We start from the raw sequence: 26,905 nt of genomic DNA on the forward strand, positions 1-26,905 counted from the left end.
TTAATTATAATAAAAGGGAAATCATGATTAAATTTTAGGACTAATGTATTCTAGCTTCTTTTTTAAGAGGGAAAACAGGAAGACATTTTTGGACTAAAATGTTAAATAGAATTTTCGGAGGGAAACAAAGGGAACAGTAAAAATATAATTGGAGGGAAATTGAAAGTTTTTACTCTTTATATATCTCTTAAACACAAGAACAACATCTCCAACTCTCTAAATAAAATAGATACTCTAAACATGAATGCTAACGGATGGATTGAAGAAGAATTCTATCCATGGTTTCGGATGAAGATGCCCAAATCGACATTAAGCGTGATTTTCTGGTAAGTTTATTTTTCTTAAATTTTCATGATTTGATAACTGTTGATTATCCCAACTAGAAATGAACCCTGAACCTTATCTATACATTATGTTCTTGCAGTTTATTCCAAAGAGTATCTGTGGCTATCTTCCTCCTATTTCGGTTAAAATAATGCTTCGATGTAATGGGAAGGAGTGGGCTGTGACTCACAAGTGGTGTTCGGAGAAGACTCGTCAATGGGTGGAAAAAATTTGTTGTCGACAATAATCTGAAGAAAGGGAATGTCCTTCTTTTTGAACTAGTTGAGGCTACATCAGGGGCTGTGATCTTCTCTGCTGAAGAGCTAGGATTAACTAATGCTTAGCTTGATAATTTCTTCTCTTTAGTTATATGTAATGACTTCAAATGGATCATAGTAATGTATTAATATGATTGTTCTTTATAATATTATTTGTATTTTTTCCATTTATTATTATTACATTTATTTATTTTAAGAAGACTACTTGTTTATAAATAGCCAATTAAAATTGGGAAGTCATTACAATATATTTAGTGCAAAAGTCCCCCAATTTTTTTCTATCATTTTACAACCAAGAACAAGACTAGGAAGATTATTTTCTTTTTTCCAAAAAAGTTTAAAAATCGAGCTCATAGAGAAGTGGAAAAATCAACACGAAAAATCAAAACCTAAACCTACACCTAAACCTAAACCTTTACGAACCTAAATCAAAAGAGAACCTAAACCTAAACCTAAACAAGGATCAAATAATCTTTATATGGATTAATCAAGTCTTCTAAGGTAAGACTATGAGATAAAACCTATGAAGTGCACTGCCACTATATGGCAGAAGTTTAAAAAAAACCACAATCTGTATAGGCAGATGGATAAATTAAAGACAAGCTTCTATAATTAATTGTCGTCATGGAGGAGTGTAATGGTGCATAGAGGAGTGAAATAGACTACTGAAAAGTGTAATAGTTGCATGAAGGAGTGGAAGGGGCTACTGGTAAGTACAATGGATGCATGAAGGAGTGGAAGGGGCTGCTAGGATGTGTAATGCCCGTATAGAGGAGCGGATATGGATATTGGGAAGTGTAATGGTCTCATAGGGTCTCTACAAAGAGACTTTAATTCCTACTGGGAAGTGAAATAACTATTATAACTGAGAGATTATAATCCTCCCTATATATTTTTCGGAAAATATGCTAGACCTACATAAAACAATCAAACTGAAAATACTACTACATCTAAGCATAACGATGGATAGGACTCCGACCAAGAAAGGTATTGAACAACTGCTCCATGGCTCACCTGTTAGTCATAATATTTTGTACCAAGATCTTAAGCGTAACTATAGCAAGCTGAAGCGTGAGATTAATGAACTGATTGAGAGGGTGGTTTGTGATTCAAGCATTGATTACCTAAAAAGTGTGATGTTGGAGGAGCATCCCCTAACTTCACTCTATACTATGCTTGATGATATGCCCACACCATCCGTCCAGAATGGAGCTAAGAGCAATTCTATCATTGTTATCACTAGTGATACCGAATCAGCCTCTAAAATCTACTAAGGGTCGTGATGGCGCCGGACACCGCTATCAGGCAAGCCAACCAAAATACTTAATTAAATTCTCGTTTTAAACATTTAGAAATCTCCTCTTTCATACGTTTAAACAATACGTAGTAAATTCCTCTGAATAAATAATGAAACATTTAACAACTTTTAAAATTTCTGAATAAACCCAAAGACATCCCAAAACCCGGTGTCACAAGTGCATGAGCAATTTCTGAGAAATAATGTAATACAACAACCGTCCGAAATACTGTATTGGACAGAAAATAACTACAGTAATCCGAAAAAGACTTGCTGGTTGCGGGTCGTCTCGGGAAACGCAGCTCACCTAAGTCTCCATATCAACCATGCTGCTATGCCCACTAAGCCACTAGAGATGCATGTGCCTGTGTAACAAAAATGCACAGAAGTGTAGTATGAGTACGAAAAACAACGTGTACCCAATGAGTATCCCGTCTAATCTTGAAAAAGTAGAGACGAGAGGTCGACTTTGACACTTACTAGTGGTCCAATAATGTTTTATCAATAATATATTAAATTGTGGATTTTTATAAACATGATTGTAATTCGATAGATTGAAGCAAGTAAACAATTCTTTCTTTTATAGGAAATTTCCAAATTCCTTTTCATCATTTATACATATATTCTTAAGTCGGGAAGAGGCAATAATAATTTCAATAAGTTTCAAGGCAAGCAATACAAGCATGCGCAAATCATGCCGAGGTCATACGGCCTGATCCAACAGAAATGTAAAATGTGCATTGCTGAGGGTAGAACTGCGCGAACCATAGATGCATCTATTACCCTGCTCGCGAATCATACATGTGACGCAGTCAAATTTAAATAAACAATCACTCTGCTCGCGAATCATACATGCGACGCAGGTACACATAGAAATACATGCTCAAACAGCTAATTAAGAATTTATCGGGTAACATTTATCCAAATAAAAGTCAATTCTCTTTTAGTGATTTGAGAAAATGAAGTTTAATCCTTTTAGAAATGCATTTACCAATTCGATAGGATTTAAGCAATTCAACTGCCAACAAGATTACAGATATTCCAAGTATAGCATGTTTTAGGGTCCTAGATTACCCGAACTTACACATATTAGTAGCTACGCACGGACTCTCGTCACCTCGTGCATACGTAGCTCCCATAAATAAGAGAACATAACCAATTATTTTACCTATGGGGACAATTCCCTCTTACAAGGTTAGAAAAGAGACTCACCTCGCTCCGAAGATCCATAACCGGCATTCCACGCCCTTCCGAAGACTCGAATCGATGCTAAATGCTCCAAAGTTAGCCAATAATTATGCAATTCCATTAATATATGCCCAATTACACATTACGATCCAATTTATAATAGTTCCTAACCCCGATCGAAAAGTTGACAAAATTGCCCTCAGGCCCATGTGCCCGGATTCCTAATTTTTTCGAAGATAAAGTTTACCCATAGCCTCACGAACTCAAATAAATAGTTGGCTTTCAATTTCATGTTTAAAATCGTGGTCAAAATCCAAGAATACAAATTTCCTAGATTTTCTTCAAAATCCCAAAATTTCTACTAATTTACATGATTTTCCATGTTAAAATCAAGATATAATCCAAGTAATTAACTTGCAATAGGTGAGAATCACTTACCTTGACATGGATGATGAAAATGGAGCTCCAAAATCACTCCTAGGTCGGCTCCCATGGAGGAAGTGAGATGAAATGAGCCAACCCCATTTCTTTACACTTATACACTGCCCATACGACTCTTCTTCGCGTTCGCGAAGAAGAAAATTTCCAAAAATCATTTTCGAAACTCTTCTCAGACAGCCTCTAGTATAATGGACGTAAATTTTTGTACAAAACTACAAATGACAAATTGTTTAATATTTTGAAAACTATACACCAAGATCTACAACTTTTATGTTTTGGTCATCTCCCAATTCCTTATAGATTTTGAGATATAAGCTGCCAAAGTCATCCCTATGCAACACAATTTCTTCTTCATCTTCACGAATAGCCTATAGTGTACTAGCCATAACTTTTTGTACACAAATACAAATGCTAAATGATTTACTTTTATGGAAACTAAACACAACAAACTACAACTTTTATTTTTGGATCATCTCCAAATTCCTTATAAATTGCACGATATGAGCCTCTGAAGTCAGACCTGTGCAATAGAGATTTCCTTCTTCGCGAACGCGAGGATCTCTTCGCGAACGCGAAGAACAGAATCCCTGAAGCAAAATCCTTCTTCACAAACGCGAGAGGATCCTCGCGAATGTGAAGAACAACATCAGACACCAGCATCAGCTATTGCAAAACAACCCAAAATGATCCAAAACCACTCCAAAACACACCCGAGGCCTCCGGGGCCCCGTCCAATCACACAAACCAGTCCCATAACACATTAAGGACTTTCTCGAGGCCTCAAATCATATCAAACAACACTAAAACCATGAATCACACTCCAATTCAAGCTTTATGAACTTTGAAATTTCAAACTTCTACATTTGATGCCGAACCCCGTCAAATCACGTCCGATTGACCTCAAATTTTGCACACAAGTCATATTCGACATTACGAACCTACTCCAACTTCCGAAATTGGAATCCAGCCCCGATATCAAAAAGTCCACTTCCGGTCAAACTTCTCAAAAACCTTCAAATTTCTATCTTTAGCCAAATGACTTCAAAATGACCTATGGACCTCCGAATTCACTTTCAATCGCGCTCCCAACTCCAGAATCACCATATGGAGCTACTCCCAGATTTGGAATCCCAAATGGACATCGATAACACTGAAATGCACTTTAACCCAAACTTATGAAATTTTTCCAAAATGGTAACTTCCACAATAGGTGCCAAAACGCTCCTGGGTCATCCAAAACCCGATCCGGGCATACGCCCAAGTTCAAAATCATCATACGAACCTACTGAAACCTTCATATCCCGATTCTGAGGTCGTTTACTCAAAAATCCAATCTTAGTCAATTCTTTCAACTTAAAGCTTCCAAAATGAGAATTCTCTTTCCAAATCAACTCCGAACTTCCCGAAATTCAATTCCGATCATGCGTACAAGTTATAATACCTGAAGTAAAATTGCTCATGACCTCAAACTGCTGAACGACGTGCTAGAGCTCAAAATGACCGGTTGGACCGTTACAGAATCCGACTCCAAGACCTCAAAGTCTCTTTCCGTGAACCAAAATATTGAGTAGTCCATAGATTATGATTGTATTAGCAAAAATAGAGTTTGATGATACAACACAAGGGTATAGAAAACCCTTCAAAAAACAGTGAGGCATAATGATAGTTTGATTCAAGTTAACAAAACAGTCCTATTGTCTTCAATATTGCAACTATTCATTTGATGCCTAATGAAATGAAAGTACTAACAGTAACATTTGTAAAGATTAATTAAGTCCTCTAAAATTGGTCAATTTATTTTCCAAATTAATATAGCACATTCAACTTATGACACCAATATTGGACAATAGGAAAATGTATTGTCAATAAATATGAAGATAGTTTAGTACTTCAAGATGCAAAATATAGCACATGCTGAACTTATGAAGATAGTTGATGAGTACTTGAAGATAGTTGAGTGCTTATGAATCAATGTAGTACGGATTAAAACAAGTTCGAAATGATAACACTTTGGTACTTACAAGGTTCCAACAATATAGACAAATTAAAACATTCAGTTCAGTTCAAATATTTTTTTTTATAAATTCAAGAGACATATTTTATTTCATTCCAACATGGAGTACATAAGACAAAGGCTTTGGCATCCTAAATACTCTATTCTACAAAGATTGAATGCGGCAACCAGTAACACATCAAACTAAACAATCAAATTGATAATAACCAAACTAAGCAATAATCAAAAGCTGAACAAAATACTCTTATCAACAATCAAACTGAACAATTTTTTGAAATCTTCATCCCTACGAACATTCCAACTAAAAACACAAATGACATAGCACTTGCTCCAACATCACTTTCATCAACACACAAACTTGAAGATTGTTCTTCACTGTAAATATTTTCTTTTTGGAATTCATTGAATGTTGCTACTGCTTCATCATAAGATTTGTAAGACTTGAAGATGCTTCCTTTGAAACCTATAACCATAGGAGCACACTCACATCAAGAGTTGTATAATCCTAACTTTTTACCACGAAATACCACATACACCTTCGATGCCAATATATTATCAGCTTGAGATCCATTTCTAAACTCATTAAAAGCTGCTATGGCTTCATCAGACGTTTTGAAGGCCTTGAAGATGTTGCCCTTGACACCAATAACCATAGGAGCACACCGATGCCAAGAGTTGTGCAATCCAGGCTTCTTACCACGAAACACTACATAAACTTTCGAAGCATTATTCCTCTTCCCGTGGTCCATTCCTTAATCTAACCCTAAGAAAGATAAGAGATGAAGAAGGAGAAAACAAAGATAGAAAAATGGGGGCTGGAAAAGCTTTTTAGGTTTGGCCAAATATATTAAGTGTTTAGGGTTAGAAAGTGACCACTTTAATCATAAATACCAGTAGTTTAATTTTTATACGTATTTCCTCTAATATATTATCTGTATATTTTAGTGTATTTCGATTAATTGGTATAGTATATGTATATTTTAGTGTATTTCATTTAATTAGTATAGTATATGTATATGTGCTTTATGGAAAATGGTGAAGCATGCATCTTGGGAAGGTAAAACAATTAAATTAGTAAGAGAGAATTGTTGAAAAAAATTAAATTAAAACAAAAAATCTGCCAAAGGGTATATATGGAAAACAAAAATGCATAAATATCCATTATGCCCTCAAAAGCCGTGCGAAGTTACCATTATACCCCATTTGGACATTTGGGCCATTCTTGATTTGTCCAAATATATTTCCGTTTCCTTTGTCCATTATGTATTTGAAATTCAGTGATTCGATTGATCTACTATGGATCATAAAATAAGCAGTACAATCAAAAATTATTACATTAAATTAATGAATGCAAAATATGCATTCACATCTTCCACCAGCATTCACTTCCTCCTCCTCGGGAATTGAACCACTGCTAGGGGTGTTCATGAAAACTCGAAAAATTGAACCAAACCGATCAAAAAAACCGATATTTTTTGGTTTGGTTTGGTTTTGATTTTGAATTTTAAAAACCGATCAAATTTGGTTTGGTTTTGGTTTTAATCAGAAAAAACCGAACCAAACCGACTATAGGAGTAGCTATTTCAAATTTATTATTACACCTATATATATGTATATTATTATACAAAGTTTCAAAAAATTTATGGTAAATGTTAATAGTTTGCACTTTTAATATAGTTCTTTACCTTTACATTCTAGTTTGATTGGTAGTTTTCTTTTGTTTAGTTCTTTACCTTTACATTCTAGTTTGATTGGTAGTTTTCTTTTGTTTAGTGTAAGAGTCCATTTCGTGTTAAAAATAACATATTTTTAATTGAGTCCTTAAATTATTCATCACTATTTGATTCAATTATCATCAATATATTTTGGTAAATAATAGATTTCTCAAAGGGCAATTGATTTGATAGTGTTACATTGAAAATGTGGTTGCCGGAATATGTGTTTGGTAGTGTATGTCTTATATTTAAGAAAAAACCGACAAATAACCGAAAAAATCGAAAAACCGACATAAACCGAATCGAGAAAAACCGACTTAATTGGTTTGATTTGGTTTCTTTTTAGGGAAAAACCGATCCAAATCGAACCATGAACTCCCCTAACCACTGCTCTTACAATGGTTTTGAATTCCCGTTACAATTAAGCTATATTTTTGGACTATATTAAAGATATTCAAAACATAATATATAAAGGTAAAAATTAAATTTTGCCATGTATATATATTTAATTTTTCAGCGACCTTCCGCCCCTAAATCCGGCCCTGACTGCTACCATCCACTAAGCAGCCTCTTGCACAGTCGAACTTGATTATAAAATCGTTACCAAAATTGAATATTATAAGGAAAAATATTACTAGAATTAGAATACATATTAATTTTTAATTGCTAAAGTTACATCATTTAATTTGATATAAATAAATATTAGGTGCAACAGTATTTTAAAAGGCGTGGACGTAAGGCGAGACGTTTTACATATGCCTCAGCGAGGCACATGCGTAAGCCCCATGAGTATTTAATTTTTAAAAATTTTAAAATAATTTAATTACAGTAAATATTTATAAACATGTAAAATTGCATAAAGTTTGAAGAAAACTCTAAATATGTGATATATATATATAATACAAAAAAATTAGTCAAAACAATTTATTATACGCTACCTATAAGCACAAGTGAACTGAGTCGAAAATAGTAAAATTTTCTACACGGAGGAACAATAAGGATGACTAACTTGCAATTTGACCTTTGAACTTGCTGCTATGAAGGAAAATGAAGTTCTCTTTGTATTTATAAAAACAAAAAAAATTGAATATTCGTTGCTTTTGGGTGATACTAGCAGACTAGCGGACAAGATAAAGAATTGGGAAAGACCATAAATTAGGACTTCAATCAATAAAAAAGGTCTTGAATTTTAAATTTAATACATTTCAGTTCCTTTTAATTTTTCTTGAGTAATTACAAGTTGAATTTTGAGAATTTGGGTATTATATGAAAGAGTTATTTTAACAAATTTTATTTTAATTTGAAAAAGTCTCTGGGGCTTACGCCTCACTACAAAAATACGTCTCAAACGCCGTCGCGCCCTCAGTGCCTGGGCGTACGCCTTTTGAGACTTTCGCCCATACCATCATCTCGGGGCATTTTTGCTGGTCCTCGCCCTGAAAACGCCTTTTAGAACGTTGTGCGACCCTATTAAAAGATTTCCAATTTCCAATGCTTGAATCGAGAAATTTAATTAAAGATAGATAAGTTTATTATCTCACCGCACTCCCTGAATCCGCTAAAATTATAATTATCCAAACAAAAACGCTCACTCTCTCCTGCGTGGCTAAAAATGAATTGAAAAGAGTTTTCTTCTTTGCTAGCGATTGAAGTTTTTTGACAATCACTTGAGAATTAATATATTTTTGAAACTTAATTTAGGATAAATGATGAAAGACCAAAATACTCCGGACACAATTTGGTTTAGGGTTTAACCAGAAGGACAGTGAGAGTCATTCGGTTGAAAGCCACCGCTGGCGTTGAGCTAACCCCTTTATTTGAATTGAATTCACACAATAATCAAAATTCTAGGGTTTATTCATTCTCGCGCTCTGCAACCTAAAACCCTCCCATTTTCAAATCTCAGGCCACCACCGGCAGTCTCTCCGCGCTATTCAGGTACTCTCTTTTCTCTCTGCGTAGTCAAGCTCTTGGAAATTTGAGTTACATTCTTTCAATAATCGGACTTCAATAAAACCAAATTATTGAATGCAAGTTTGCGAAACTGTATCAATTCCATGGCACAAATTTAATGTATTTCATTTTCTCTTAGCTAGGGAATTTCTAGGTTATTTCTAACCGTCATATCCTGTAGCTTTGTTAGTTAATTCTCAAACTCTGAGTGTTTGATTATATATTTAAGGTCTGAGAAGAGAAATGAGTGCAGCAGTGCGAACCCCAAAATCTGGAAGGCAATCACTGTTCTTTCAGGATTTAGCTACGCCTATTTCCTCCCGGAAATCTGGGTCAAAATTCAGTACCCCAGGTCAGGCAGCAGCTGTTTCGGCCTTATGGCGTGAGAACTTTTCCAGCTCAGATCTCCCACCACCACCTGTATTTACCCTTGAAGATCGCTCAGATGTCTCTCCGGAATCTGGGATTCCTGATTATGTTACTTCACCAGAAATCAAGTCGGACCCTAGAACCCCAGTGCAAACTTCAGGAAGGGAATTTGCAACTCCTAAGACGAGGTCTGAGGCGAGCACTTCGTATGCATTGATGGGTAAGCAGCAGCAACAGAGTCAGCAAAGCCCCTTGCCGAGTTTGAGCTGGTGGTCCCCCTCGAAGGGTAGTGGTAGTGCTGAGCAGGATGACAAAGGAAAAGGTTCACCAGTCGAGGGCGTCGTACATCCTGGTGCTTTGATAACTTTACCTCAACCAAGGGAAGTTGCGAGGCCAGAGATCAGGAAGAACTCATTCCCTGTGGGAAACCTCGATGAGGAAGAATGGGTCACAGTTTATGGGTATGGCCTCTGCATTTCATACTTTATTGGCTGTTCTTAAACTTATGTTCATAGTTGTAGGAGGTAGGCTAGTATGTAGTAGAATCTTGGTGAAGATTCTTTAGTGTGTCTTAAACTCCTTGATGCCACATAATATTCATTTTGCCTGCTAGCTCCTTTAAGTTACTTCTGTACCTCGTTGTTGCATTTTAAGGTATGCTCGGGAACTTTATCCATTATTATGTTTTCTTTTCTTTTCCTTGACTTTTTTGTTTTCCTCCTTCATTGGAGTTGTCATTAGTTCCTACTAGGATTAGATTTACCCGTGTCAGTTTCCATGGCAAGAATTCTTGAGGATATGTTTTGAGGTAGCCTAGTCATTCTAATATTATGTAAGGTTCTACTGGACGGAGATATTTAAATTTTGGGGGATCTGAACTTAAATTTTTTTAAATTCGACGGTTTCAAATTACATGTTCTCCAATGTTATTGACTCATTTTCTTGAGTATATCAAGCAGGTGAAAAGGATTTAAGCTGTAAATTTGAAATACATACAATCATATCCCTTCAACAAATTCTCCATAGAAGACAAATAGACATTGATCCAATTGAACAGGGAGAAGGAAATGAAATGTTATTGTCAAATTAACTTGCTCTCATCCTTTCGCATTACATCCGTGCTTGAAAAAGAAGAGGACTATTGATCCGTTCTGACTTCTGTTCTCTGTCTCCCATGGTGTACTGAGGTTATTACGCCCTTATTGGAAAACTTTTTCCTGGTGATATTGAGAAGTTTGGGTGTTTAAAGGCTCCATGGATGTAGCTGCAATTTATTCTTGACTTCCTTCTTGTAATGAATTCCCTTCTCCTCACGTCCACCTGTAAATAAGAGCAATGTATATATCATTTTGGAGGGAGAAACAGTTATGCTCCTCTATCAGTGTATCTTGCCTTCCTGTTTATTTTGCATCAAAGATTTTTCAAGAAAAGGAGACAAAGATCTATTTTAGTTGTGTTAGCTGGGTTAATTGCTTGCAAAATACCTATACGGATGCAATAAACTTATCTTATCTATGTGTTCCGTTCACTCTCTTTGAGATGCTCTATTGGGACACTAAATTTCTGCACTTTTCACATTTGTTGGGTGTTTCTAGTGTCGGTTGTATTCTAATTAATATGCTATTCGTGACTAGTTGAGATATTTGCCACTTCAATTCTTTGATCACTTGATATTTTTCTAGTCATATTTCCTTTGTTTATATTTACCATGGTCTTCCATTTATTATTTATTTGACCTTTTGTAAGTTATTACATGCAGGTTTTCTCCAATTGACACCAATTTGGTTTTGCGGGAATTTGAGAAATGTGGCGTCATTTTGAAACACATTATAGGCCCCAGAGATGCTAACTGGATGCACATTCTATATCAGGTATTTCTTATACCTATATCAGTTATCATGTTAAGATTTTGTTGTTCTTGCATGTTTATTCATACTGTCTTAAGGGCCTGTTTGGTATTGTATTGCTCTGGGATTAGTGGTGCTGGTATCAGTATTTCTGTTGCTCTGGGATTAGGGCATGTTCTCTATGTCTTTTTCATTATATTACTAATCTCTCCCCTTTCCTTGTAAAACTTAATCTGTAATTTTACCCCTTTTCCTATTCTCCGCTTACCTTTCTCTCCAGCTCACTTCTCCTTTCTTTCCCCTATGTATTTTTTCCCTTTCCAGAAGTAATTATGCTTACTTTATGTATATGCTTAACTGACATAGTGTTTGACTGAGGTGCTTTGTGTTTTGTAAGTAACCAAGAAAATGTACAAATTTCGTTTGTCATGTTATTGTCAATTTCTTCTGTGAATTTCAATGAAGATTGAAGGGCTTCTTTGGTTTTGACTCTTTGCTTCTGCAACTACAGATTTGCTGTTATGCCAACTGTATTTGTTAAAGTAAGAGTGCTATGAACTTTGGTTTTAACTTCTTTTAAAAAGTCGCCTATCTTTGTGTTGGTCTCCGTAGCTATGCTGGGTGCGGCCTTACGCTCGCCGCTCATTGTCTTTGGATTGATTTCTACCTGTGCCATGAAGCCAATAAGTTGTGGCCACTTGCATTTGGCTAAAACATGTCACTTGCAATGCCCAAGTTGTGTATTCTATGCAGTATGCACTTTCTTTTTTCGGAGCTCCTCACTGTATTAGTTTTTCTCTGTGGGATCTTTTCTCTCTACTTGATACCAATTACACTAGTCTTCTGGAATGTAAAGCTTTTCAGTACCATAAAGCTGTGGCTTATTTTCTCTATTTCTGTGGTGCAGAATCATGCTGATGATTCTTGCAATGCCCAAGTTGTGTATTCTATGCAGTATGCACTTTCTTTTTTGGGAGCTCCTCACTGTATTAGTTTTTCTCTGTGGGATCTTTTCTCTCTACTTGATACCAATTACACTAGTCTTCTGGAATGTAAAGCTTTTCAGTACCATAAAGCTGTGGCTTATCTTCTCTATTTCTGTGGTGCAGAATCATGCTGATGCTCAGAAAGCTCTTAGCAAAAATGGTATGCAGATAAATGGAGTTCTTATGATCGGAGTTAAACCAGTGGATCCAATACAACGTCAGGCACTGAATTGTAGGCTCAACAAACAGGGATTTGTACCTTTACCACATACTCCCTCCAGTAAAAGCAATGATCCGATTCCATTTCAAACCTCCTCTCGTCCTCACTATCTACAAAATGGCAGCACCAGTGCAAAACAATCATCTGGATCTGTTGCTACCCCAGCCAAATCTGTGGTGTCCAAAATTGTGGACTTAATGTTTGGCGTCTAATCTTCCATGTTTCTGTTGTTCTTGCGTGCTTTTGTGTTATTTCTACTCTATAGTGGCAAAATTCAAAGCTTCTTTTCTTGAATACAAATTGACTCCAAAATACAGTTTGAGTTCTATGTGATTCTTACTCCCTTCCTCTCCTTTCCCTCTATTCTCTTCTCCGTTTCTCCTCCAAACGCTTGTTCATGGTGTATTTGTATCAGCTTGAGCCCCGTAGGGTCATGGGGCTTTGTTATAATGGAGATATAGAAGTTTAAATCTCTCTCGCTCTGTCAATGTATTTTATTGAGTGTGAATAGTTGGCATTTCGTGATCGTTTCTCGTGACGTATGATCTTTGGAGCGTGACACATCTCTTTTACTGTGTTTCCCAATATTGAGGGCCCATTTTATGTTATCCACGCTCCTATTGTGGCCTAGGCGTTTTGGTGTGTTACAGTGTTCCACATAGTTTGACGGATTGCATAAACTCATGAAATCCTCACCCCATGAGCTAATTTTTGGAACTAAGTTAAATCAACGGTGACTTTTTCTTATCATAAGCATATTACTAGCTTTCCAGTTGATGTTTACAACAGTGACTTAGACTTGTTTGCTTCCCTTAATTTGAATGCAACGGATTATGCTGTGAACCTAAGGGTGGAATTGTGGTCGTTTCCATTGCCATTGGTTTGTTGATTAAATATTGTTCAACTAGCTCTAACTAGATTCTCACCGCAGCACAACGTTTTACAACAAAAGCATTGTGGAAAATATCTATATTGCCTAATTCGTTCTTCGCTTCTTGTTGAGATTGTATTGTCATAGTAATTGCGTATTGAATACAGAAAGAAATTAGCTCTAAATAATAACATGAAATTGTTTGTATCCGACTATTATAAAGAATGCTGACATGGCACCTCTTATTGAGTAGGAAATGTATTTATCTAATTTCTCAGTTTTTTGGGGGTTTCCTCTCATTTCAAAACAATAGTCGCCTCTTTCTTTATTTTCCCTTTATTTTATTTATTATAGGAATCACAAGAGTCAACTTTTGTAACTGCCCAGACTAAATTCTACGGTTGCATCGGTTAAGGATCAAAAAATAAATGCCGCTTCAATATTCTCTAAACGCTAGCTACTCTATTATCTCCTCCTTCCCTATAATTAACAGTTACTACTATTAATATGTACTAATGTTACACCGGTTGAAATTCTGCCAAAAAAACCTCATATGCATGGACTATATTGCTCCCTCTTTCATTTATTGTGAGTCGAGATGGGGAACGACGCTCATTGCAGTTTCTATGGGAGGCTGGCAAAGATTTTTATAGTTCTCTTCGTTATTTTACTCACAAACTCAAGATGTACATCTATTTCTTAGTTATTCCCAGTATTTTTGGTTAAGTTGCTCCAGAAGTTGTTGGTCTACTCTTTATCTTGTGAATACCAGATAAAAAGTTCAAGAAAGGGGCTGAAAAAAAAGGTATCTTAATAAATGTCACTGAGTTATTTCCTCAAAGTGTCTCCATTACTTCTATTGTCCCCTTAAGTTGTCCATTCTTTTCCTGCTCCTAATTTTCTTTGGTTTTTGTATATTGTGCAATCAACTTGGAGCTTGTAAATGCTTTAAAGCCTTTTTCATTCTTTAGTGGTATAGCATCCGTTTTAATTCTTTTAAGCTACAAATATTGGTGTGCTTTTCATTTGATATTTTTGAATTATAGTTTTTCTTCCTTTAAAGATGAATAGCCATGTTTGAAAAGATGTACATATAATTAACGGTGATGTAAAATTAAACCAGGTTACATAGTAATATATTGCTTTAATTTATGCAAATTTCTACCATGAAAATCAACAAAGTGAAATCGTAATTTTTAATGTTTGATCTTCCTTTCGCCAATTTAGGGAATAATCTTTGAGTTGGAAGTTGGAGCATTAGGGAAATCAATTGATTTATGGAATCTAATAGGAGGCTTGAGTGTTCGAAGGTGATCATAACTCCGTCTCATCTTCTAGCCATTTGCAATATAGCTGCTTCCTTGATGTCCTTAATTATATGGAGAATAACTTATGTAGACTTCTTGCACCACCAACCTATTTGTAATACACAATTGATTCATATAGCATTGTTACTGATGCCTATAAATAGTGGCAAAGCCAAGTTTTTCACTAAAATGTATCAAAATACAAAAATTAAACACTCGAATAAGTTAAGGGGATTCAATACACACACATACCTATTTCGCGCGGAAAATTTACTAGTTTCTATTTCTTCTATTATCTATTATATAGAAGAGCCATAATGGTCGACCAAGGGTATTTCAGTAATTTCATACCTAATCTAAATTTAAGCTTTTCATGCGCTATCATATTTTGAATAGTCTATTATGTCCTTGTGATTATTAATGCATGCGGCTCAGAGTAGGATTAGATAGTTATTCCACCCAGACAACCTGTCAGCTTTTTCTATTAGTAAGCTGACAAATTTTTGCTATTCTCCAATGTTAAAGTTTCATATTTTGCATTCCTACTCGCGCGCTTAATTTGCATCCATCTTCACGCGCTCAACAAACAATGGTCCTCACTTGGGTTTTGATTCTACGCGCTATGTTTATTCATGAAACTTCATGAATAAAATCATAAAGGGGTCACTTAAGTACTATTTAGAAAACCTATAGAAATATCACCAAATATTAATAAGTCAGCGAATGAGATTGTTTGTTAAAAAATTCCAAAGACGAAACAAGCTTGAAAAAAGGAAGATTAAAACTAAAGATCACTATAGGATGAAAGTTCAATGGAGGCTAAAAAGTTGTATCATATAAAATATTCACGTCCTATATAAGTTTTAGAGTAACTAAAGAAAACAAAGAAAATTCTGAACACTAAAATATTTAGAAAAGGAAAAGCTCCTTCTTTTCCATCATATTTAGTGTTGTGTTCTATAGTAAAATTCTTAGAGGTCATGTTCGTGTATCCTGATTATTAAGTTGGTTAGACTTAAAAGTATATACGGATGCAAGATTGGCAATGACGAACCATTATAAATATTTGAGTTTAACAAATTCTCACATTGTAATTAATTATAAAAATATGTTTCGGTCAAAGTTTCATCGAGTCTCTTTTTCACAATACTCAAGCATATAAGACTTTACAAATTGTAGTAATTGTGAAAAACAAACTGAACCTAAAATACTGCAACCGAAACTACAAATTACATTACTTGTATTCAATATATAAGGTTTTCAAATCTTTGACAGAGCATTTTGCATAGGACATAAAAGTATGTGCCTAGAAATAAGTTTTTAAACATTTTTCACTTTCTTTTAATTGTTACGATGTTCTTTATGCACCTCCCCCCCCCCCCCCCAAAAAAAAGAATTTTTTATTTTATTTTGAAAGAAAATGAAAAAGGATATTGAATGGTAATTTTGTGGTATTTTATTATGAACTTTTGTTATTTTTTCAATTTTTGAGGTAGTATATTATTATTAAAGAATTAGAATAGTTTCACACATTAACAAACTGAACATTAAGATGATATATAGTCAAGCAACTTGTCACACCTCCTTTTTCGCCCGCGAAGGGGCACGGAAGAGAGTTTTTTTCAATTAAAGGACAATCGAAACAGGATTTGTTTATTTATTTCAGAGTCGCCACTTGAGAGATTTAGGGTGTCCCAAGTCACCAATTTTAATCCCGAATCGAGGAAAAGAATGACTCTGTATTACAGTCCGTGAACCAGAAATTCAGATAAGGAATTTTGTTAACCCGGGAGAAGGTGTTAGGCATTCCCGAGTTCCGTGGTTCTAGCACAGTCGTTCAACTGTTATATTCGGTTTGATTATCTGATATAATACATATTATAATTTATGTGCTTTTATCAACTTTAAACCGCTTTTATTATTATTATTTTTTAGAATTGCAACGTCGTGAAAATGCGTTTCGAATCACATCGCAATCAATGCACCCATGGTTGTTGACACGTTTTGACTCCGTTGAGATTTGGATTTGGGTCGCATAAATGTGCACCCGAGTTTAGGGATGTAGTATTATTAAAATCGTGCCTAAAGAATCTAACGCTTTATTACTTTGGAGAAAGACGTGAAATTTGCTAAACGGCCCATCTCGAAATCTAAGTATTCAATTAAACATTTATTGAGGGCCCCGCAATTTGTGCGTTTTATTGGGCGAGGCTCATCTCATTTATTTTAAAAGGACAATCATAAAATACCTACATTTTCTCTATTAAATTTGTCTCTACAAAATGAAATAGAAAAGGTCTTAATTTATTTACATGCTTGAGTTGTTATAATTGGGTTTCGAATATGATTCATCAAATCTGAAAATGATGCAATCAGGACAGTCCGTTGCCAATACGGGCCCAGACCCAACGTGTATGGCATAAAACTGGACCTGGGCCATCTTATTCACATGTTACTACCTAGTTACATTATACTAGGCATGTTCACAGTTTGTCAAATTAAAAAAAAAAAACTTGGCAATCTAATTTTAATCCTAGACCATTTACATGCTGAAATTGACCAATAGTATTTAACTAAACAATATTCCTACAAGTTCCGAAATGGTCTATTCGTTTAATGAACTAACTGTTGAATGTTTAAGAATAGTCTAAATCAGCTAACATGCTTTTTGAGACATGATAATCATCCAACAATAACGAATTAACTAGACAGAGTTACTACACCATTTATTTATTTATTAGGCAATACATAGATAGTTCGTCCGTTAAGCTATTGTCAGATGTTCCAATATATATATTAAACAGCTACATGATTCTGATTAGAGTAAGCTAAATAATTTATATATACAAATAAAATTCAGAATATAATAAAAATAAATTCAGAACTTCAACTCTTCATTTCGTATTCATGCTTCATGTTTCAGTTTACAGTAACCAGCGTGTCAGTTGTGTACGTGATATTGGAAGCAAAAGAAAAGGGAGATCAGCAGAAATTTAGTAGCATACAACAACAGCGACACCCAGTAACCAGCTACAACCAGCAACGAGAAACCAGTGATGAATTTTAAAAATCAAGATAAAAATCCAGAAACACCAACAACAATCAACGGACAGAAGCAAATAGAATCTTTTCAGATTTGAAAGACTAGTTAATGTTTAACCCTTAATTTCTGAATCCGTATATCAGAATATTTAAATTGTATATCAGGTGTATACTACTCACTCTTTTAATTTCCAGAATATTTTTATTTGTATTTTTGGAAGTTTTTAATATTTTCGGAATTTTTCTCTCTCTTCAATATTCAGCTCTCTTCCTTTTTCCTCCTCCCCTTTTTTAAATTCTGTCCAAGTCCCCCCTATTTATTACCATCTTTCAGCATTTTTTAAAAATTAAAACTCACTATCTTCCACTCATCCCCCTTTTAATCCCACTACCTAATGTTTTGTCTCTCACTACATTAAACAAATACATTATTCCCTCATTATATCTTGTCCCCCATGCCTATATTAAATAATTATTATTCTCCACTACATTATGTCTTGTCCCCCACCATGTACTATTTTAATATTATTAAAATATTATTTAATCTTAATGGACAGAGCACTCAAAATAAATAATTGTTCAGAATTTTAATTCCAAAAATACCCCTCTGACCTTACTGAAATTACTATTTTAACCCTGAAAATACTGCAATTTACCAATCTACCCCGTCAGCTATAACCAATTCACCTAATCAAGTCTAACCAAAATATAGCAGTTATAACCAATTCCTAATCAGATTTTATGAATAACCTCAAACTATATGATAAACAACAAAGAAAACTGGAATTATTTTGACTGAACAATATTTTTTAACAACAAACATATTTTCAGATTCAACAACAATAACAAACAAATATATTCAAATCATTGAGCTCAAATTCAAATTAAACTTAAACAAAATAAATAAACAGATTCAAATTACTAAACTCAAATGATCAATTGATCTTCAAATTAAATCCAACAAAACTACAACAAAGATACATGATTCAAACTAAATCAAAAAATTAAAAAAAAAACATAATCTCACATTAAATCACTGGATTAATATGAACTTCAAACAAAAATGAACATGAATTATCATGTCTCAATTAAACAACAAACATGTCAGATTCAAACGATTTAAACTAACACTCTTCTATATTAAAACTAAATCCTTTTAAATTAATAAAACAAACTGAAGAAATAATTAATTGAACTCAACTTAAATCTAACAATATTATAATTAAACTAACAATTTCTACCTAAAAATAAACAAGAAAAATGAATGAAACAAACTGAAGAAAGATAAAAAAAACGATAAACACGAAATTAATATCAAACATATCTGATTTTAAATCCGAAAAATATCAAACAAATTACGGACAGAAACGAAACTTAAACCCACTAACCGGATCGGAACGACGATGAACTTGAACGAAAACAAATCTGCCCGAAAATAATTATCGCACCAAAATAACTCGACGCCGAAGACGACCACGAACGGACCATCGAAGAAGATGGTCATTTGTGTCGTTTGAAAAACGAAGCAGAAGGCAGCATCAGGTGAAGAAACAAGAACGCAGCAACAGCAATCCACAGCTGAAAAATGCAGCCATGGTAGCGGCGACGCGAAGGAGAAGAAGAAGCAACGAGCAGCAGTGAAGGAGGAGAAGCAGCAGCGGCCAGCAGTGAAGGAGGAGAAGCAGCGGCGGCCAGCAGTGAAGGAGGAGAAGCAGCAGGCGAGCAGACGTGAAGGAGAAGAAGCAGCAACGGGCAGCAGCCATTGATGTCGTTGGTTGTTTGGATGGTTTCGACGTGAAGATGAGGGGGAAAGCAGCCATGACTGCTCGTGTTGGGGTCGATGGGACGATGGAGAATGACGTGCGTGTGTGTGTGTGTGTTGAGGGTGAGGCATCGTTGGACTGGGTGGTGGTGGTTGTGTTGAAGGTGGTGGAGGCGTGAGGGGGGCAGCCATGGTTGCTGGGGCTTGGAGGGGTGTGGTCTTGGAGAAGAAGAGAAAAGGAGGGGGGCGGGTAGTGTAGGTTTAGTTTTAGGGTTTGTCTTTTTTTGTTCAAGAATGAAAAATAGAAAGGGTGGGGTGAGGTTTTGGGTTGTGGACTGGGTCGACCCAATTTGAAATGGATCGGGTCGTAGGGGAAGGTTGGGTATATTTGGGCCTGGGTTCAAAATTGAAGAAGAGCCACAATTCCGATTTTCTTTGTATTTTTTTTTCTTTTCTTTTACTTCCTAATTAATAAAACTAAAATTCTAAATTAAGTTATAAAGTAAATTAACTTATCAAAAATACTAATTAACTTCAAATAGCAATTATCGCACATTTAAATAGCAATTAACGATAAAATCGCACAATTTAGACATTAAATGTTAAAAATGCAACGTACATTATTTTTACGATTTTTTCTTTCTTGTAAAACAAACTTAATTACTTCTAATTGTGGAATTAAATCCTAAGTGCAAATGCGACATATTTTTTATTTTTTATTAATTTAACAAATAAATATGCACAGACAAAAATACAAATAATTATCCAAAAATGTCAGGAAAATTTAAAAAGTGCACACAAAGGAAAATTATTTTATTTTGAATTTTTTGGAAGTAAATCTCATATAGGGCAAAAATCACGTGCTCACACAACTGAGTATAAATTTCTGATTCATTTAATATTAAGTCGAAGAATTATTTTTGGCAAAAGCCTCTACATTCGAATTGATTAAAAAAAGAGGCTCAGTTAATATAAAGGAGTAAATGTCATGTTTGATACTTTTCAAATCACTTTGGTAGACTCTTTAGGAATTTACAAGAGAGAAATTTATTTGTATAAATTTTTTGAAAAGGTTTTATAGCATATAAGTTGTTACCTTAGGTTATTGTAGCTTAAATATTTTTAGCATGCTCCAGAAAGTCTCATTTTCGGTAAAAAGTAGGGCTGTGCATAATTTTGTAAATACCGAATTACCGTATCGAAACTAAAAATTTTGGTATTTGGTATACGGTATTTTGGTATTTGGTTTAAGTTTTTAAAAATATTGGTATTAGTTATGGTATTTGGTATTTTAAAATAAAATACCGAAATACCGATACTGTACCGAAATATATATTATATTACACAAAACATATATTATCAATTATAATATAAATATAAAAAATCTAAAAGTTTACTTTCCTTTATTCTCTAGGTTCATCAATTAACTCTAAACAAGTAACAAGACATTTCTAATGATCAAATATTCTTTTATGTACAATCTTCTCTATTTGGTCGATATTTGCTAGTTTTGGACACATTTTTTGTCAACAAATATTTTCAGTTTTGTATTTTTGAGTACTCTAATTAAGAATATTAGAGTTTATGGCTCTATGCACTAGTTAGTATTCAAACCGAATAAACTGAAATTACCGGACCGAATAAATCGAAACCGAAAGGAGAAAAACCGAACCATACCGAATTTAATTAGTACGGTATTGGTAGAGGATTTTAAGAAAATATCGAAAATACCGAACCGAAATATCTAAATATCATACCGTACTGACCGACGAACAACCCTAGTAAAAAGGGACCCCATTTTAAAACGGTCATTTTCTTCAGAATCGCTATGCTGGGAAACTTTACTCAGAAGACTCGATATTTGTGGGGAGGGGGGGGGGAAGGGAGGAAGGTTTCATTAAAAGGTTTACCTCTATGTAATTTAATAATAAAATTATTTACCTAGACTTCATTTGTCCAGACTATAATTTGTCGCCTTCCTACAAAAAATATTGAACTACTAAAGTTAATTATAATTTCATATGTTAGCGTCATTTATTTATCTAATAATGTTGATTTGCCGAATTACTATCTTGATATTCTAATGTAATTTCATGTCATTTTGTGTGCTGACTTTGTTTTTCAATTACATAATATAATAAACATTGTAACTTTTAATATGCTTATGTGTGTGGCTTAGTTCCGTGAGGCTTACGCCTCGGACACACCCAACACCCAGTGTACTGGGCTCGCCTAATAGAACTTTATGCAATTCAGTATAACTAACCTTGTAAATGCACAAATTTTACTAATAAATCGTTGACTATTCAAAATTACTTTTTTCTTAATCATAAATCATTAAATTGAGAGTATCTTATGTTAAAATTAAAATAAAAATTATTGCACGTTATCCACTAAGACTGCTATGGCTGTAAATTTTAAATAAATTTTTCATTTAAAAAATACTTATTGATTAACTTTTGTTATGTCTTTATTATATAATAGTCCATAATTGTTTTATAATTATTTTCCTTAATATTAATTTTTTAAGTTTAGGTGATACAATACTTATTAATTTAATAGCTTAGTATTAGCTATTAACTATTTACAAATAATTAGTTATCATGATATTGTATGGTGAATTATGTGTCACTTTAAATAAAAGGAGTATTTTATAAAAAATATCAAATTATACTATCGAAATTCTTTCAAGATTCATTACTCCTCAAGAGATACGTATAAAATTTCATATCGAATACATTACTTTGATGTTTGAGTTGTAACGACGTTGCAACTAATCTGCATATTATGATATATGTCATACTTTTCGTATTATTCATGGTTGAATTATAATTTATAAATATTTTAAATAGATTATTTATTATAATTTTGTGATTTTAATGTAATTTTTATAATTATTTTTTATTTTATACTATCTTAAAATTCTTGAAATTAGTAAAGTTTAAAGATCCGTGGGACTTACGCCCCATGTCTCAGGACTTACGTCTCGCCTCGTCAGAGGTACAACGCCTCGCCTCACGCCCCCGCTTTTTAAAGCATTGATTTGGACAATATTTACTTGAAGTTGCAAAATAATATTTAAAAGTTTGGTTAATTTGGACATGTAATTTGTCAACTTCAACTTGTAATATTATTTGCAAAATAATGTATGTGTTAATTTTTGGTTCTTTATTTATACTTCGAACATTAAAATAGAGAATTTAGAATTAAAATTTGTTTGAAAAGTATTTCTCATCAAGTGAAGTTTATGTCCAAACACAATTTGATTTTTTTTTTGAATTTAACTTTAAATAACAGAATCGAGACTAATCACCACGATCGAATAACACAATGTAACACAAATTGTTGGGCCCGTACTAGCACGGACCAACGACATCCAGCGTTTTTTAGAAGAGAAAACTTCTGTGCGATTAGAAATTTGCACGTGATAACTGAACAGAATGTTTAACCGTTTTCCCAGAGCTTTCAATTTTACCAATTAGTCAAAAAAATATACTAGAAAAATGAAGTCTTTTTTCCTTTCAATACAACCAAGCGGAAATATGAAAGGTCAAAATGTTGTATTCTCTTCGTCTTTGAATTAACCGTTACAAGCAAGACCAAGTCAATTAAGAGAAAATCTTAGGGGACATCCCACGACCCCTCTCCTCTAAGACTATAACTTCCACGTTTCTCCACCACGTTTGCATTTTGCAGCTTTCAATTCCCTCTTATTTAATAGCTTCATACTACAACATCCTTGACCACAATACAAAGTGAGAGATTTCCTAGAGCTTTCAAATTTCCACATCGCTTCACTGCGTTACTTATAGAGTAAAAAGCATTACCAATATCATAATTCGTTAACAATTAGGAGGACAAACATGGCTTCGATCAAGTTTATTACTATCTGTTTCGTCACTGCTCTTTTCATCAGCCTTACAATATCTTCCGTTGATGCTGCCTCCGGCGAGGAATTCAAAGTTGGTTGGCGTCAGCCAGGTGTTAATGAAACAGATCTCTATCATCACTGGGCTTTAAAGAAGAAATTTCACGTCGGCGATTCACTCCGTAAGTCAATCAACTTATATTACTAATTGTAATTGTTATTCTCTTTCTCCTCTGTGTATACTTATGCATATAAAATGCATGCATAGTAATTCTTGATTTCTCATTCACCACTCATTCCTTTTTACGCATATGTTCTACACTGCTGCAACTTTTAAATATGTAGCAACGCGATGAGTCATATTTAACTTCAGTTACATGAACTTTTGCCTTACATGTACGCTGAGGAGAAGTAGTGCAATCACATTTAGTATGCGTTTGGACATAGTATTTGGAGTTAAGTTGAAAAATGATATTTGAAATTTGAAATTATGTTTGGACATGCATTTCACTTGAAAAAATGTTGCAGCTTTGTGATTCGGAAAAAAAGTTTTTCTGAAAATTTTGAAAAAACACATTTTCAAAAACTTGCAAAATTTCATGAACAAACAGATTTTTGAAAAAAAGAAAAAAATATTTATGAACAAGTGGGGCTTTAATGTGTTCAATTGAATCTAGTATTTTTGACTCGGGACATTCATGTATGTGCAAAAAAATTGAAATTTCAACAATTATAAATTATTTAACTTAAAATTTCAAAAGCACAAAATGTTAGTGCTAAAAGCTAATCTGTATGTGTACACAAATATTATTTACTGCGAATAATTTCTAATTATAACTTAGTAGTAGTATATTTTGAAGATTCCGCAAAAGTACCTTAGTACCTACAATCGTATATTATATTTCCCTTTGGATAAATGAAGGTTAAATACGTAACGTAGTTTTATTTATATGCAGGTTTTGAGTACAAGAATGACTCGGTTATTGTAGTGGACAAATGGGAATTTTATCATTGCAATAGGACTCATCCAACTTGGGGCGCTAAGGACGGCAACACCACAGTGAATCTTAACAGGGCTGGTCCCTTTTACTTCGTGAGCGGTGATCCAGAGCATTGCAAAAATGGCCAGCGTTTAGCCATTGAAGTTCTCCCACTATACCCCATCTCCCAATCTCCACCACAGCCAATTTCAATGGCGCCTGCACCATCGCCACTTTCAAGCTCAGCTCTTGTTTCAACAATTCCGCTGACATTCATTTCGGTGTTGATTTCGCCTATTGTTGCAGTGCTTGGTGGTTTAGCATGAGTCCTATTATTGTCTTTGTTTAGTGATGTAGTTCTAACATCATATATAGTCTACTAAGAATATTTAGCTAATTATTTCAAGCATTCTTAGGTTCTAGAATCTGTTGTTCCATTTTTTCGGACTGGATTTATGGCTCATTTGAGTTTGTTGTGTATGGACATCCCTCCTACTTGATGGGAATTTATATATCTATTTAGTAATTTTTTCTTTTGTTGTAAGTTCTACTTAGGTGATTTCTATTTTCACTACTAGAAATTCGGGAAAAAGCGATCGTTGTTGGGCTAAAAAACGACCAAAGAGTTGGTCGCTATTGGGCTAAAAAGCGACCAAAAGGGCATGGTAGCTATATTGATGGTCTCTAAGCTAAATGGACCAATTTTTCCGGATATTGACCATAGAGACCAACTTTGGTCGCTTTATTTATTTAATAATATAAATTTGGCGACCAAAGTTGGTCTCTAAATATAAAATACATTTTTTATTTATTTATTAATAATCATTAAACTTTGGTCTCTAATCCAAATATTATATTTTAAAATTTGAAAACTAGAGACCAATGTTGGTCGCTTTTTTATTCAATTATTTATTTATTTTATTAAACTAGCGACCAACTTTGGTCCCTAAATACATGAATTTAATTTATTTTTTAAATATTAGCGACCAACTTTGGTCGCTATATCACCAGAAATTTTATTTTTTTTAATGAAATAGCGACCAAGTTTGGTCGCTTTTTGTAGAAATCTGGGTAAATAGCGACCAACGTTGGTCGCTATTCTCCAGAAAATTATTTTTTTAACATGAAAAGCGACCAAATAGAGACCAACTTTGGTCGCTTTTCTGTGTATTATTTTGGTAGAAACTGCCTGTTTTGGCAGAAACTGCCTCTTTTGGCAGCTACACCACCTGCCAGTCATACCAAAACCCTAACAAGCAACAACAACAACAATTCAAACAACAATTCCAATAACAATACCAAACAACAACCCAACAACAACAACACAAAAACAAAATTAAAAGCTACATTAAAACCAAGAAAGTGTAAATTTCAATAGAACTACCAAACTAAGTTAACTCTTATTACAACCCAATGGAAAACAAATTGTATTTGTCTAGTTCAAATTGTATAAAATTCATTCATTGTTTGGTACATCATTATCATCACCGTCTGATGAAGTTTCATCATCATCACGGTATTGAGAAGGGTCTACTTGTCGATGGCGGGAAGAATGATCACGGGGAGGACGGGAGGAACGACCACTTGGAGGACGGGACGAACGAGCACGGGGACGAGCAGCCTCTGGTGATGATGGCCGAGACCGGGGAATCGAAAAAGATCCAGCTAGGAGATTTTTTATCTGCTCTTGCATGTTATGGCACTGAGCGACCATGCCAATATACTGAGCATCTCTAAGCTTTTCTCTTTCCTTGGACGCTTCTAGCTTGGATGTGAGCTTTGTCACAGTCTCCCGCATAGCGGAGAGGCTCTCCCCATCAAGTTGCTTGGCTTGCGAGGAAGTCCCTATTCCTTGCATTCCACACCTATAGCGATGGAATGTCTTAGTAGGAAGGCCGTATACCTTCCCCCATTTTGGACCGCCTACAGCCCGCGTCCATAGTCTTTCAACATCTTCGGCCGAAAGTTGGAATGACGCGCCCGACTCATTAGGTGGCTGGCTGCGTATGAATTCCTCAGCTTCAACTCTGAAGCGATCCTATAAGAAAAAGTAAATTAAATTAGTATTTCAAAATTTATATAAAAGTAAATGAAAATACTTAATGAAAAGTGAAAACTTACATGTACAGTCGAGGCACGTCCCTCGACCCACCTTTCTTGATCCGTCTCTTTCTTCTTCTTCACAATATGAGTCTCCCTGAATAGCTCATCTTGGTTCATCGGACGACCCAACTTCTTTTCCTGAAAACTCATAAATTTTAATTAATAAATAGAATAGATATACTTTGAAAATTAAAATAAATTAAGCAATTACGTACCATTCTTCTTTTTATTGTCCCCTGGCTGACCGTACCTCCAGTGTGCGATGATCCTCCCTTCTCAGATGCGCGAGCTTTCTTTCCCTTTTCGCTCTTCTGTAAGAATTCTGCAGTAAGCCATTGCC

At 34.5% G+C, this 26,905-nt stretch overlaps 2 protein-coding genes across 2 annotated transcripts; both read left to right on the forward strand.

Moving 5' to 3' along the window:
- Positions 1–8,859: 8,859 nt before the first annotated feature.
- On the forward strand, positions 8,860–13,104 carry LOC107795254 (nuclear pore complex protein NUP35). Its single transcript, XM_016617850.2, has 4 exons — positions 8,860–9,195; positions 9,440–10,040; positions 11,339–11,450; positions 12,536–13,104. The coding sequence occupies exons 2-4, from the start codon at positions 9,454–9,456 to the stop codon at positions 12,842–12,844; spliced, it is 1,008 nt and encodes a 335-aa protein (XP_016473336.2). The 5' UTR covers positions 8,860–9,195; positions 9,440–9,453; the 3' UTR covers positions 12,845–13,104.
- Positions 13,105–23,326: 10,222 nt separating this feature from the next.
- Positions 23,327–24,917, forward strand: LOC107821535 (early nodulin-like protein 7). The gene is made up of 2 exons (XM_016647964.2): positions 23,327–23,664; positions 24,439–24,917. The coding sequence occupies exons 1-2, from the start codon at positions 23,478–23,480 to the stop codon at positions 24,786–24,788; spliced, it is 537 nt and encodes a 178-aa protein (XP_016503450.1). The 5' UTR covers positions 23,327–23,477; the 3' UTR covers positions 24,789–24,917.
- The last annotated feature ends 1,988 nt before the right edge of the window (positions 24,918–26,905 follow it).

The sequence above is a fragment of the Nicotiana tabacum genome, chromosome 6, assembly GCF_000715075.1.
Source record: "Nicotiana tabacum cultivar K326 chromosome 6, ASM71507v2, whole genome shotgun sequence".
Lineage (NCBI taxonomy): Eukaryota > Viridiplantae > Streptophyta > Magnoliopsida > Solanales > Solanaceae > Nicotiana > Nicotiana tabacum.

What these genes read in the sequence shown, in the direction of transcription:
- LOC107795254 (XM_016617850.2), top strand. Translation starts at nt 9,454, where the DNA reads ATGAGTGCAGCAGTGCGAACCCCAAAATCTGGAAGGCAATCACTGTTC. An exon ending in GAATGGGTCACAGTTTATGG is followed by an intron (nt 10,041 to 11,338) that starts GTATGGCCTCTG and finishes TATTACATGCAG; the next exon opens with GTTTTCTCCAATTGACACCA. An exon ending in GGATGCACATTCTATATCAG is followed by an intron (nt 11,451 to 12,535) that starts GTATTTCTTATA and finishes TCTGTGGTGCAG; the next exon opens with AATCATGCTGATGCTCAGAA.
- LOC107821535 (XM_016647964.2), top strand. Translation starts at nt 23,478, where the DNA reads ATGGCTTCGATCAAGTTTATTACTATCTGTTTCGTCACTGCTCTTTTC. An exon ending in TCACGTCGGCGATTCACTCC is followed by an intron (nt 23,665 to 24,438) that starts GTAAGTCAATCA and finishes ATTTATATGCAG; the next exon opens with GTTTTGAGTACAAGAATGAC.